Source organism: Eptesicus fuscus, chromosome 4, assembly GCF_027574615.1.
Source record: "Eptesicus fuscus isolate TK198812 chromosome 4, DD_ASM_mEF_20220401, whole genome shotgun sequence".
NCBI classification, from domain to species: domain Eukaryota; kingdom Metazoa; phylum Chordata; class Mammalia; order Chiroptera; family Vespertilionidae; genus Eptesicus; species Eptesicus fuscus.
The window spans coordinates 109090314-109105313 of record NC_072476.1 but is presented as its reverse complement, the minus strand read 5'-3'; the positions used below and the strand labels follow the sequence as shown (position 1 = coordinate 109105313).

At 49.5% G+C, this 15000-nt stretch overlaps 1 protein-coding gene across 1 annotated transcript in view; it reads right to left on the bottom strand.

The window, feature by feature from the left end:
• Positions 1-15000, bottom strand: part of ADAMTS12 (ADAM metallopeptidase with thrombospondin type 1 motif 12) — a 180630-nt gene that overhangs the window by 74831 nt on the left and 90799 nt on the right. The window contains exons 4-6 of the mRNA XM_008154813.3: positions 7006-7202; positions 6209-6292; positions 768-892 (exon numbers count right to left, since the gene is read on the bottom strand). Of these exons, the coding sequence (XP_008153035.2) occupies positions 768-892; positions 6209-6292; positions 7006-7202 (406 nt within the window). The remainder of the gene's footprint in view (positions 1-767; positions 893-6208; positions 6293-7005; positions 7203-15000) is intronic.

Here is a 15000-nt window from a genome sequence, read left to right as displayed (position 1 = left end):
GAGGGTAAAAGGTAGAGAGGTATAAGCAAACCACTCTGTCTACTCAGGGGAGGACCTGCTCCCCATATTCTGTCCTCAACATCAGTCAGAGATCAGCTGCAAGGAGGGCTGATTTCTCTAGAAATCATTGCATGTTTCTTAACTGGAGGAACATTTTTGAAATAAAAAAATAAAGGGTAGGAATTCCCATGGTTAAAAGTAACGGGAGTCTTTAATGAGGACCTGCAAACAAGTGTTTTGATTGTTTATAAAGCCACATAGGGAAGCCAGTTTTAAAGAGGAAATCACGCCTAACCAGTTTGGCTCAGTGGATAGAGCGTCAACCTGCGGACTGAAAGGTCCCAGGTTCGATTCCGGTCAAGGGCATGTACCTTGGTTGCAGGCACATCCCCAGTGGGAGGTGTGCAGGAGGCAGCTGATTGATGTTTCTCTCTCATCAATGTTTCTGACTCTCTATCCCTCTCCCTTCCTCTCTGTAAAAAATCAATAAAATATATTTAAAAAAATAAGTAAATAAAGAGCAAATCACCACTGGGCTAGGAAAGGGACCAGCATTTTGCCAGCAGACACAGTTTATTAACACAGAGACTTGCTATCTGTCTCCTCACTCATATGGGAGTCAGGAGTTGTTTAGATCGTAGAAGCTACCTTTGGAAATGACCAAGAACAGCAAAGAGTAAGAAAATTTCATGAGTTTGAATACCTGGTACCCCTCCCACCTGCCGCCCTGCGTGCAGCCCCTGGCTTCCCCGTGGTCTCTGGGGTACCTGGTGAGAAGGACGGCCACGTCGTGATGGGCAGGGTTGAGGTCACTCTTGGGATTGATACTCTTCTGCCACTTACAGAAGCTGGTCAGTGTCTTCTCTGCATGGTGCACTATTTTCAGGCCTTGCTGGAGGAGGAAGAGGAAGAGATTGGCATGGGTGAGTTTACCGTGGCCGGGGCCCATCACGTTAGTCCCCAGAAGAAGCCAAGTGGGATGAGTAACTGGGTGAGTGCCTCAGAGATCTGGCAGAATTTGGCAGAGGCCCAGTTCCTTCTCTGGGCTAACCCTCTGCTTAAACACTATGACTCGCATGACTTCCACTAAGAGAACCTGGAGGGGAGAACTTAGGACAGAAATGATCACTGGGACAAGGAACCCTTGAAGGAAAACCAGGAATATGTTAGCAAAGACCCACAGCTGTTTGAAGTTCTATTTCAGTGGCTCTCTGCTTCCAAAGTCAATACTGTTCCGAAAAGGCATTTTTATTGCAAATGCAAAATGAACAGACTTGCAACAAAAAGCTCTTCCTTTCACGAGGCATCCGAGAAGGCCGGGGTTGCACTGGGTGGCTCCCTGTCAATCCAACCTTCTTGGTTTGACATCTGTGGGTGAAGAAGGGCCGAGGGTTAGGGCCACTGGCTGTCTGGCAGCGATGAGGATGCTGTAGAAGGTGCCCCAGGCTGCAGCTTGCAGGGCTCCTGAGGCACCCATGTGGCCCACAGTTGCTAATGGGGATGGGAGGAGAGGGTGTGTTCCAGATTAACTGGGTGAACACTTGTCAGATGAGGGAGAAGGAAAATGGGCTCTCAGCTCCAAGGGCACTCCAGTTTCATTTGAATTTCTACAGGAGAAATTCCTTTCCCTTTTGGAGGGGGGTGGTCTCTACATAGGCCATCCTGCCAAGGGAGGATTCTACCTGGAGAATGACTAGGCCCATGACCCATGGCCCACTGGAATCTCAGTCTATTACTCTGGGCTGAGCCCCAGGATATCACACACCCTCTTCATCAAACTATGAATCTGCTTCTCCACTATCCTGTATTTTGCTAAGGCCACATCCAAATCGAAGGAGGCCAGAGAGACTTCAATTGCTTATTAGAGACTCTCCCAGTTCCCCCACCCATGTGAATTAACCATAGACCATCTTCCTTTCATGAAAACACAGAAAGATGGCTTGTTACTTGTGAAAACTCACCAAGCTGGTTAGTGTAATGAATTTAAATAGAAGAAACAGACTTCATTATTTAAAAATCCTCATCTTGCCCTAGCTGGTTTGGTTCAGTGGTTGGAGCATGGGCCCATGGACTGAAGGTCCCGGGTTCGATCCCAGTCAAGGACATGTACCTCGGTTGTAGGCTAGTTCCTCAGCCCCAGTCAGGGTGTTTATGGGAGGCAACCAATCGATGTCTCTCTCTCACATTGATGCTTCTCTCTCAGTCCCCACCCCCGCCTCCCTTCCACTCTCTATAGAAATCAATAGAAAAATATATCCTCAGGTAAGAATTAAAAAAACAACAACACCTCATTGTGACATCATCCAGCAAAATGATGTATCATGGAGGACGAGAGGAGGGGTTCTGGGGAACCAGCTGGTGCAGGCAGTCAGGTGGTAGTCAGAACAGCAGCCCTACTGGAATGAATGCCCCACTCCCACCATGAGCACCGGCCAGGTGGCAGGCAGCAGGAATGTAAAGGAACAGAAAGGAAGGGAGAAGAAGAAAAGAAAAGAGAAGGAAATAAAAGGGAGGGAAAGAGGGAAGGAGGGATAAAAAAAAACCAAACAAACAGGAAGGAAGCATTTCTTAATCATTTATTATGTGGCAGAGATTTTTACACACATTCTTTCATTTAATTGCATCCTCTCAGCATTATTTGTAAAGAGAGCCTTGTTATGTTCATCACTGAAGAACTAGCTGGGGTCACTCGGGTCAGATACTGACAAAGGCAGCGAGAACAAGGGCTCCTAGAGGAACCTGCGGTTCTAACTGGGGACCTGCCGCCCCACAATGTCCTTTGGAACATGGGCTGGGCTCACCGCCTCGGGAGACCTTACACCAAACCACGTGTGTCCGTCTAAGGAAAAGGGAATGTTGATGCACTCGATACACACAATTTAGATGGCTCTCCAGGAAGTCATGCTGACTGAAAAAAATCTAATCTCAAGAGGTGCAAGCTGGATGATTCCATTTTACAGCATTCTTGCAACGACAAAGTCACAGAGATGGGAAAGAGATTAGTGCTGTCCCAGGGTCAGGTCGGGAGGCAGAAGGGAGGTATAAAGGGTAGCATCCCCTCCCCCTCGTTCCTGAGCCAAATTCAGCGTCAGCAGGGGCATAGCCTCAGCATGAGAAAAGAGTCCTTTTCCAGATGTTGCTGCATGAACTCTGCTTCTAGTTTTCCCAGCATCAGGAAGAGCCCATTTCCCTGAAGGACCGTAGGAACTAGGCCTCCAATCGGCTCATTTAAACGATGAGAAAATCCGGGCCAGAGAGGGGCGGGACCTTAACCAAGTCACACAGTGGTTTTGGCAGAGTAGGTCCCAGGGTTGCAGCTACTAGTCTAGGACTAGTGGTTCCCAAACGACTGAAGGCTTCTTTCCATGTGTTTGCTCTGAGTAACTGGAAAGCTTTAGCAATTCGCCAGTGGATGATGAGGATTACCGCTTAGTTCACCTCTCACTTCCACAAGCAGACCCTCTACTTCCGTGGTGGCCACTCTCTGTCTGTCCTCCTCCTACTCACTGCTCACTTCTCAGTCCCCTCCATGTGCTCTTCTTCTGCCATTCTGTTGGCTCATTGCCTCATTCATTCTCAGTCACAGTCCTATTTTAGGAAATCACCTATATGCTGTTGACTCTCAAACCCATACCTCATTCCAAATCTCTCCGACAGTTCACATTCACGTATCCAAACCTCTTGATGGACATCTCTTTCTGGGTGGCACACAGGTACCCCCATCTCAGCATCCCGGATATTCCTCCCCTGCATGCTGACCTGCTGATCTCCCCGTATCCTCGGGCTTAGTTACGGGGACCACCATCAACCCAGCGTCCCAACCTAAAAACGCCAGTGTCTGCCTACTGGCCTCCTCTCCCTCATGTCCTGCACCCCAATGTGTCCTCCTGGGCTGCTCATTCTACCTCCTCTTCATCTTCACCCCCAACCACCCTAGCTCAAGCCCTCATCATTGTATGCTTGCATTTATGCTTGCAGCATCTCTTAATGGCGATGAGATTTGGGGCAAAGGGCATAGCCAAGTTTCCTTGTTCTCTTTCATTCCATCCTCCTTGCTGTTGCCAGGTCAACCTAGTCAAAACCAAAATCTGCCTGTAGCACGACCCAGGATGCAAGACCCTGCAAAGTCTAGCCGCCAGGAAGCTCTTCCTTCTTTTGCCGGCTCACAGTTTATGCTCCAGCAACCTTCAAACTGCTTCTATCACCACTGCCCGCAAGCCCACATGCCCATCCCCCATGCTATTTTTTACCTAGCTCCCTTCAAGCTGCTCCCTCTACCCAGAATATCTTCCTCTCCTCTCTTTCCCCTCTTTAACCTACACAACATCTATGATTTCTCCCTGTTGCTTTTGTTTGTTCCTCTTACAAGCGAAGTGACTGCACACAGAGCTGAGTTGCCGGTCACTGCTGCTGGAACCCTGCCCCAGTGGAGAATTGTCCTCTACAAGATGGGGCGTTCAACACAAGCTCAGTGGCATGGTCTTAAGGAGACCTTACTGCCTTTCTGCTCAATGTCATGACTCTTCCGGGAGGCTTTAATCGTGCACACGTTTTTCCAGTCCCCTCGGCCTCTAAATCTCCAAACCTCCTAAGAGATTAAATCCAAAGAACATTTACTCATTTAGTTTTTGGAATGCAGTTGGTCACAGGTGCCTTGGGAAGAGTGATTAGCTGTGCCTCGCTGCGATGCAGCCCTCAGCCTGCCCAAGACGCAGATGCACCGCAGAGAGGTTACGCTGGCTCACAGCGAGCCTGGGAGACCTGCGCTAAACAATTTCCGCGAAGCAACTCCTAATTATGTGAGCTTGCCAAAACAAACCCCCATCGGCACGAATTTCCCCCCACTTCCTTTGTAAACAAAAATAGATTTTCCTTTTTGTTCTTGCATCCTTTTTTTCTCACCTCATTTTCTCAAGTGAGTCCAATTCACTTCCCGCTCCCCCTTTCCTATGCACTGGAGTAGGTGACCTCACAGAGCAGCGAGGTGACTCTGAGGAAATCAACAACAGCTCACAGAAGTAGGCCCGAATGTGAAATAGAAAATGATTTTGCCAAGGACATGGCTTTTATTATAAGTCGTTCTGTCCCTTTTAAGGCTCTTTATAATGAAGAGAAAAAAAATCTAGTCTTGATTTTTTGAGAAGTCCTGCTGGTAGCAGCTTTTGATGCAATACACAATCTGAACATGCTCCTAGCCAGGCTTGGGTTCCCGGAAGAAAGAGAATGGGCAGAGAAGAGAAAAGCAGTAAAAAGTTTAATCTGAAAACTTCCCATGTGCTAAAGGAGTAACTCATCAAACTATCAGAGGAAAAGATAGTGGTCTTTCATTTAAAAAGGGAATGAGTCTTCAAGTTCTTTGTTAATATTGTGAACGTTTATCCTGAAAGGGCAGAAGTTGCAGAGGTTATTATAGAACCACACATCACCCTGGAGACGGGGAATTGTCAGCCTGGATTCCCAAAGTAGAAAGGCTTTTCAACTCCAGAGTCTCACAAAGGCGAACCCCACACGAAACCACTGAGACCAAGAGGGACAGTCTCCGTGATCACATTCATTTCCTGCCTGCCTGTCAGCCGTCTGCTGCTCCTGCACACCTCCTGACACCCTGGATGGCACAGTGACGTGGGCCCACCTGGCTTTATCCCAGCTCCCTCCCTCCCCTCCCAGTACTGTTTCTATACTGGGCTTTAAAGAAGTCTCCAGCCTCTTTAGGCCCCTAATCTTACCCTTTAGGCCTTTGGCACAGTTTTCTCATCCGGGAAATGAGCTAATAATAGTCATGAGTTTATAGAGTTGTTGTGGGACCTCAATGATGGCAATGATAATTATAAGAATCATAAAAATGATACTAACAAGTAACATGTATTGACTGGGTTCTAAAGCCAGATACGATGCTAGTACATGGATTAACACATTGGATTCTCCCAGCAATTTCAGGTAGGAGAGGTTATCATCCCCATTTTATAAAGCAAAGCTATGGAGGCACAGACAAGCCAAGTAACCCACCTATCCCGAGTTCAGTGAGAGTGAGGGTGGGAAGCAAGGCAAAGGGTGACATAAGGAAAGACCATGAACGTCTCTGCAGGACATCACCGGCTTCCCACCTTTCTGGTACCCTCTCTCTTGTCCGTTAAGTGTTTTACTGAAGAAAGGAAGTAGGGAGTACAAAGGCACAGGTCTGAAGAGTGGAGGGAAAACTACCCCTTACCTCTTCCTCTTCAAGTAGAACGAGCCGAACCACAACAATGTGAACTGCATTGCCGATGCTGGGGTTATGGAACAACCCAGTGACCTAGAGTCAGAAATGGAAACCCATTAGCCCGTGTGAATTGATAACAGATAAATGCCGGGGGGAGAGGAGCGAAGCAAATGTAATCTTATAGGTCAAGAAGTTTTGCTGGAGTGAGGAGGGAGGTAGGCCTCCAGCCCAAACCGCATTGTGATATTTAAAGACAACCTTTCCAAGGTCACTGATCGGCTGTGTGCTTGAGGGTTTGGCACGTTTCTTCTCTTTGCCCCTGTCCCTGACCCAGGGTCTTCCTCTCTTACTGTCAGTGACTCAGGCAAACATTATTCCCCACCTCAACAGGACTAACTCTCCGGGAAGCTAGAAAACATCAATCGTGCAAAAGGGAAGCTGAAAATCCAGAATCATTAACTCTATTCTAATTCTAGCTCTAACCACCTTGAGGAAATCACGTTCTAGTTCTTTGTGCCTCAGTTTACTCGTTTGTGCACTGATGGAAATCAATAAGATAAAGTCCTACTGAAAGGATTGAGTCACTTGATAAATACTTAGTAGAAAATGTAACTGATAAATTACAAATTTTCCTAGGACACACATTTTTAAGAGAAAGACTGATATTTCCTGAATTTCCATCCTTCATCACTACAGCAGGGAATGGATTCATCTATGTTCAAAGCACAACAAAAAAAGGAAGGTCTCTCTCATTTTTGGAGTGTGGAGCATTCCTAATGCCATGTCTCTCATGAAGTCTGACGTACCATGTTCATGATGGTGAGGATATAGGACTCCACGTTCTCGCTCCCATGATACTCAACCATCTTGGTGTCGGCCACCACCAGGGTCTCCACCCATCTCTCCCTGCTGATGGAGCGCCGCGAGATGCGTCTGCTGGGCAAGGCGCTCCTCTCCCACTTCTCTCGCTGCAGCTCTAGCGTCTGGGAGGTGCCCAGGCTGTCTACACATGAAACAGAAGGCAGGCAGTTACTTCTGTGTCTCTCTCCAATATTACCCACTTACACTTGTGAAGATGCAAGGCCATAAATTTAATTTGTGATTAATGATGTATGAATGCACGTTCTTATATGCATGGCTGAAATGGAAGAAGGGACCAATTTAAATGAATATGACCAAGATAATTGAAATTTGAATCATCCAGGGAAGTTCAACATTGCTTCTTTGAAATAATTGTTACCTATTTCATTAAACAGGTCCCTCACTATTAACAAGATAGTATCATCAATGCTCTAGCTGGTTTGGCTCAGTAGATAGAGCATCGGCCTGCGAACTGAAAGGTCCCAGCTTTGATTCCGGTCAAGGGCACATGCCTGGGTTGTGGGCTCGATCCCCAGTGGGGGACTTGCAGGAGGTAGCCAATCCATATTCTCTCTTATCATGGATGTTTTTATCTCTCTCTCCCTCTTCCTTCCTCTCTTAAATCAATAAAAATATATTTTTTACAAAAGATAGTATCATCAAGATTGGGAGCGTTCTCTTTCTCTCTCTCTCCTCCTCTAAATTATTCAGTGCCTCCTGTCCAAGGCAACGTAGTTGGCTTCAAAATGCCAAGTTGGTACCCTCACCCATGTCTGAAGTGTATATTGCTGTCTCCATTTTGCAAATGGAGAAACTGATGATCAAAGTAGCTGGTGACATAAAGTCAGTGTAAGGTGCAGGATTTTCTACGCCCTTAAAAACATGCATTTTCATATGCACCACACGGTCTCCCAGAGTGAACACACGTAAAACTGGAGAGCAGGAAGGCTGGAAAAGCTACATGTGGTTCAGGACATCCCACTTCCAGAAGATGGAAAGGGAGCCGGAAAAGACCTAGCGACAGACAGGGCAATTTCCAGGGTGACGCAGAGCTTTCAGTAGGAACAGCATTTCATAAACGAGGATCGTGGCTGAGAAGGCAAACCTAGGAGAGGCTATGGAATCACGAGGAAAATTAGAATCATTCTCAAGAGTCCCGGAACCCAAGAAGGGAGCACCTCCTTGCAGCTTGAAAGAGGCCTGTTTAAAACCAAGGGGAATGAAGTGCTACTTGAACCATCAGGAAGCTTAGCTCAAGTGGCGCTGGGTCTAAGAGGCTGCGGTGAGCTCCCAGGGGCTCAGGACAGCGATTTCTGCACAATAGCCGGCCGGTGTACATGAATCAAAATTACACCGACGTCCTTTGTCAGGTCGGCAAGAAATATAACATACTTTCGGTGTGCCGCAGAATTCTAGAAATTAGCTTATGTGCGCCATGAGATGAGAAAGGTTGAAAATCGCTGGCTTGGGGAGTTGATGAAAGATCCATTTACCAGGAGAATAAAGAAGGAAAGAAGCCTGGGCTGACGGAGCAGCAGAGTCTCAGTCCTTGAAGATTTCTATTTGCCACACCCCTCCCTGACCCCCACCCCCTGACCCCTGCACCCCAATCAGCACCCTGGACACTGGCAGGGGCAGGACCTGCGAGCAGGGTAGCAAACCTCACATCTTCCTAGTCTCCAGTGATGGCCACCCAGCCTCAGCTCGCAGACCTCCGGTGGTGGGCACTCACCTCCCACAGACACCTTGTTCTGTTAGTCAGTTCCCTCCTGCGCCGAGCTGAAACCCCTCCGCTGTCACTTCCCCTCATTAGCCTGCCTGCTCTTCGAAGCAGTCTAAATCCGGGCCCCGCCTGCAGGGGCTGCAACCTCCTGCCCTCTCCCACCGCGCTCTTGGGGTCGGAGAGTTGATAACACTGATTTGCCACATACCCCTTCCCAGTTCCTCCGTTTCGCTGTCTACGTGAAATAGAACACACTGAGTAGTAGTTACAAAAAAATGAGACATAATCACAGTCTATTCAAATGCTATTATTGTGAATTTTACTTGAAAATAACAAAGCAGTGCTTTGATGTAAGACTTTTAGGAAATAATCTAGGGTTGTGTAAGCTTTGGGGGGAAGTCCTGTGAAGGCCTGGGGAGGGGGAGATGGTTCACTTCCTCTGCGGTGGAACAACTTTCTATTTCCCCCCTCACTTACCTTGCGTGGATAAGTATGACTTCCCTAAGAAAACCCCAGAAATTTTATTGATGGTTTCTAATTCTGCACCCCTACCTATTCCCCTGTCTGTCACCCTCTCATCCCTTTTGGAAGCTCACGGGCAAGTTCTCAAACTACAATCTGTTTCCAAATCTGTGCAAGCCAGGGAGCAAGCCACGCTTGAGCCCACGTGGGGCCCGTGTTGTTAGCAGCCTGGGCCACGATGAGGTGCGATGGTCTTCTCTCCGTCCTCTCCTGTCCTTGACGTGTGGGGACAGATGTCCTCCAAACTTCAAGGATGCTCACCGCTCTCCAGAGCTAATGTACTTGGACCAGCAGATAAGCGTCCTCACCCTCGCACCCTCACACAGCCCTTGGTGAACAGGTCTGCTCCTCTCACGGGGCCTGCAGGCTGGGCGTCCGCCCCCTCGGTGCTGGATCCTCTCCTAGGCTTCAGCTCACGGCAATCGCGGGGACCCTGCCACAGGCAGCCCCGTCGTTAAAGCAGATCCCCGTGCTCCAGGCTGCAGCCTGGGGTCCCTGGTCAGTTGTGGTCCCCTCTCCTCTCAGGCCCTCAGGTCTCTGAGGTTAGGAGCTGGCAGGGCTGGCTCAGGGAAGAAGCTGGTAGGATAAAGGTGATTTCTCTGCTCCCCACCATCCTTTCTTGCTTTCCTCACTTCTCCTTTAATCCTCCTCATCAACTTTTTATCTTCCCTCTGTTGAGAAAGGGAGTTTAAAGGGGGTAGGCGGGGGAATATCTTTAAAGGCCATCAGGTTATTTCCATTTTTCCAGTCAACGATCAGGTGAGTTACACAGTAAATAGTCATTCAGGGGAAATGTGAAAATGAGAGGTGGGGCTCTGGGGAGGACAGACATCTATTTTTAAATTTTCAACAAAACCTACACTAAGCACGTGCTGAGGGCCAGATCTTATGCTAAGCACTCTCTACACACAAAATCTCATTTAACTGTGCCCGCCAATTTATGAGATACACCCTAACATCATCACCATTGTACAGGTGGGGAAACGGAGGCTCAAAGAGATTAGGAATTTTCCTAAAATCACACAGTAAACAACAGAGCCTGGGTCCAGTCAAGTCTGTCTGATTCCACTACAGCAACAACGAACATTTATGGACCAGGCTCCATGGGTACGCCCTACTCTACCTGCCTGTGAAGAGAGGCAAAGACATGGCATGATCCTGGCATCTACGGAACAGCCATCTATGTAATTGTGGGTAGTGAACATATGGCAATGTCATTATCAGGCTTAAAATCACTCCCCAGGAGAGAGGTATCAGTTCCATTACGGACAGCGCCACCAGCGTGCAGACGTGGTGGGATTTGAATCGGGCTCTGATGAGACTGAATTGGGAGAGAGGATTGTACATCTAGGCTGACTTTGCTGAGTCCTGACGAAGTCATCCCAGACTTGACAGAAGAAACGCTTCTGCTAAGACACTTCAGAAAGTTCGAGAAGCCAGCCCGACACATTTATCTTCAAGGCCTGATGACAAAGGCAGACAGTTCCTCAGGGGCAGGGGAGGCGCCAGCAGTTCTGAGGAGCTCTCCTGGCACCGCCCTTCCCTCCCCCTCCTCCCCCCGGCACCACACCACACCACACCACACCACACCACACCTCACACACACACACACACACTCACATACACACTCACACACACTCACTCACACACACTCACACACTCACTCACACTCACACACACACACACACTCACACACACACACACACACACACTCCCTCACACACTCCCACACACACTCACACACACATTCACACACACACACACTCACACTCACACACACTCTCACACACACAGAGCGCCTCTCTGGGCGGGGATAACTTCTTGACCCCAGCACCTCCCATACCGCTGTCATTTCCTGCCCTCCAAGGCTGTCCAAATTGGCTTTACGTCCCTCAAGGGCCAGAGGGCGTCTCCTTTGGCTTTGTACCCAGTGTCCAATCCCATGCTTGGCAAGCAGTGGCACCCAATAACTGTCTGATGCATGGGTGAGGGAAAAGCAAGATGAACTGGAACCAATGTCTGAATCACAATGAAAACTGCAACAACCATCTCCTGTTCCCAGGAGGTGACTTGTCTCAATTAGAGAATTCTCCACACAACGGTGAAGAGTTTGTCTTCAGGGGGAATCCAGCCAAAAGGACAGGTGAAGGGAGGACGCTCTCCCGCCCCGACCCAGGCTGACCTTCCTGCGGCTGGGGAAGCCCGGGGATCCGGCCTGGGCAGGGGCTCCGTGCACTAACGGAGCAGAGGTCCCCCAGATCCCTGCGGAAGACGAAGAACTGAGACTGTTTCCCTTCCCCAGAAGCTGAGGCAGCACTCACAACGCCCTCCGGCCTCTCACTGCTGCCATGCTCAGATGCAGGGGCAGGGTGCCCCAAGCAGGCAGGGCCATGCCTGGAGGAGGCTGCACGGAGGAGGCTGCCTGGAGGAGGCTGCACGGAGGAGGCTGCCTGGAGGAGGCTGCACGGAGGAGGCTGCCTGGAGGAGGCTGCACGGAGGAGGCTGCCTGGAGGAGGCTGCCTGGAGGAGGCTGCCTGGAGGAGGCTGCACGGAGGAGGCTGCCTGGAGGAGGCTGCCTGGAGGAGGCTGCACGGAGGGGGCTCGAGTGGCACCAGGAGCGAGGAACGTGAACGCCGAGAGCGGAAGGCTCTGAAATGGCCAAGTTTCCGGTACTTGAAGGGGGCTCTTGAGCATCCAGGAGCCTCTGGCATGGGCAATGGAGCCACCTCTTCTTCCTGGGAATTCATTACTCAAGGCTCTGCCTCCCACCCTCCCTCCACTCCCCCTCCCCGAGGTGCTCTCCTGCTGCCCACACCCAGCCTTCCCCTGCGGCCGGCAGAGGCTGAGCGCTCCCTGCAGACACAGGGTGCTTCCGGCCCGGCCTGCCTGGTCTGCTGGAGAGATCGGAAGGCACCACGGTTCCTGGGGAGTGGAAGGAAACACGACTCATGCTCGGGAACCTCAGTTCACACGCACTCTGAACGCAGCAAGAACGTGCTGAGTGACACCTACTGCGCTGCGGGTGGCCCAACTCTGTCCCCACCGCCTCAGCGGCGCAGTGCGTCTGTTAGCAAGGAGCTGGCAGATCACATATTCCATTTCACCAACTTGATCCCGGGGCAAAAACAGGTCTAAGCTCACGCCCCAGAGTCTCTCGGAAACCAAACATCCTGCCCAATAAATGGTAACTTGGCAAGACAGCAGGTGTCAAGCCGGATGGCGAGAGGAGAGACGACTTTGAGGGCAGTGCTCAGAAAACCCCTCCCAGGGACCTTGCGAAACTATCCACCCATCTCCGAGCTGAAGCCACGGAGCCACTCTACCCCAATGAGGCTTCATTTTCAAAGGAAGTTAGAGAGGCTGTATTTACACGGGGTCCCAGTTACATAGCAATGGGCATCCTATATAATAAAAGGGTAATATGCAAATCGACTGAACAGTGGAACTACCGGTTGCTATAATGCTCACTGACCACCAGGGGGCAGATGCTCAATGCAGGAGTTGCCCCCTGGTAGTCAGTGCGCTCCCACAGGGGGAGCACAGCTCAGCCACAAGCCAGCACACGGCTGGTGAGCGCAGTGGCAGTGGTGGGGAGCGGGCCTAAGCTGTCAGTCGGACATCCCCCAAGGGCTCCCAGACTGCTAAAGGGTGCAGGCCGGGCTGAGGGGACCCACCCCCTTACCCTCCAGTGCATGAATGTCATGCACTGGGCCTCTAGTATTATATACATAGATACACAAGGGCATGATTTACAGTTCGTTCCCAAATGCTGACTTTCATACAAATACAACTTCCCGCATGCCAATTTATTATAAATATAGTATTTACATCCGTACAGGTTTCAAAACGTTCTGTTTTTCTCCCAGCATCCATGGCGCTCCCCTACCCAGAACAGGGCTAAAAGATTGTGTTCCCTTACGATCTCCTCTGCGGGGTTCCTTTGCTGGCTGGCTGGCTGGTTTGGTTTCTAGGACACTCTGCACTGGGAAAGGCCATGTTCAGAGTGTCCGAGTTCCGTAGGTGACTGCTTTCAGCTTTGCACTTGCTGTGACCTCAGAGCCTTGTCCTCAGCCCCCCACCCCCCCGCAACCCCCGAACCCAGAGCTCGGAGAAGCCACGTCTTCAGCATTTGGTCCTTTCCCCCTCCCACCCTCCCTCACTGTATTTCTCCTTTTTCCTCTTCTGCCTCTGAGAACTTTGCTCCTGTGCTTCCCCACTCCACTACCTGCACTTCAGGAAACATTCTGTAAAAGCTCTTTACGCAGAATGGTTAAGGTTTACGTCCTAGGGTAGGGGTGGGGTTTCTGCAAGGTCTCTAGTTTACAATATTTTTTGTGTCACTTTTCAGGGTGAAATCCAGCCTCACTATGCTTACAAAATGCTCTTTACTTTACCAAAGTGTTTTCGTCAAGTAGAAAACGCTACAGAGTCTGTAGTTTCCCAGTGTGTCAGGAGAATCTGTTTTCTAAAATAGTCTAGCCGAAACTGGCTTGGCTCAGTGAATAGAGCGTCGGCCTGCGGACTGAGGGGTCCCGGGTTCGATTCCGGTCAAGGGTATGTACCTTGGTTGCGGGCACATCCCCAGTGGGGGGTGTGCAGGAGGCAGCTGATCAATGTTTCTCTCTCATCGATGTTTCTAACTCTCTATCCCTCTCCCTTCCTCTCTGTAAAAAATCAATAAAATATATTTTTAAAAATAAAATAAAATAGTCTAAAGATACCGAGCATCTTTTCCCTTAGGCCCTCTGCGACCTCCCAGCCTGACCAAGCACTGCCAGGGCAGAGGGACTCCGCAGACATAAATTCCCCAAAGGGCATTGGAGAGAACACTATGGCCCACAGAAGCAGAGGACAATACGTGACCATTGAGCACTTGCAATGTGCCAATTCAGAACTGAAATGTGCTGTCAACTACACCCTGGACTCCCACAGCCAGTGTGAAAAAAGAAAAGTAACCGATCACATGAACAATGTACATGGATTACATATGGCAATGATTAAGACCCTGGGGATCTTGGGCTCAGTGAATTATTAAAATCAATCTCACCTGTTTCCTTTTATTTTTCTCTGGGCTGCTAGGAAACTGTGACTTGCCTTTGTGGCTCACATTATACTTTTATTGCACAGAATGTATTTGGAGCTCAAGGCACCTTACATCAATCCAGGGTCTCCGATGTATTCGCTGCCTTGTCTGAATTCTGACTCACAGAATTGCTCTGAGGAAGCAGGAAATCAGGATGTGGGCTAAGCATCAAGCAAGAGACCTGCCACGTCCCGGAGTCACAGTAAGTGTTATTTTGTTCTCCTCAACCATATTTTGTGACTAAAACTATCTCTACATCAGTAAGCCCCCCAGTGCCCTTTGGGTCCCTAAAGAGACTCAATCAGGGATCCCTTTCTTGATCACTAAAGTATGCGTATTAAGGCATTGGTATTTCAAGAAGTGGCGTTATCAGAGTAAGGCTTTTCTAAATAAACTAACAATTTAGTTAGCCAGAAATTCCACGTTGCAAAACATTCCAGCGAAATGAGGTTTGACAATAACATAAATTAAAAGTCTTTGCCTGGGCTTCTCCTGATGGACCCTTGACAGCATGCAGCCCGGTAGTCCCGCCCCCGTGACTTCCTCCCCCCTGTCCCGGGGCTACACTCCATCCATCCCTGCTGACAAGCCAGCCCTGGTGTAACCTTCATG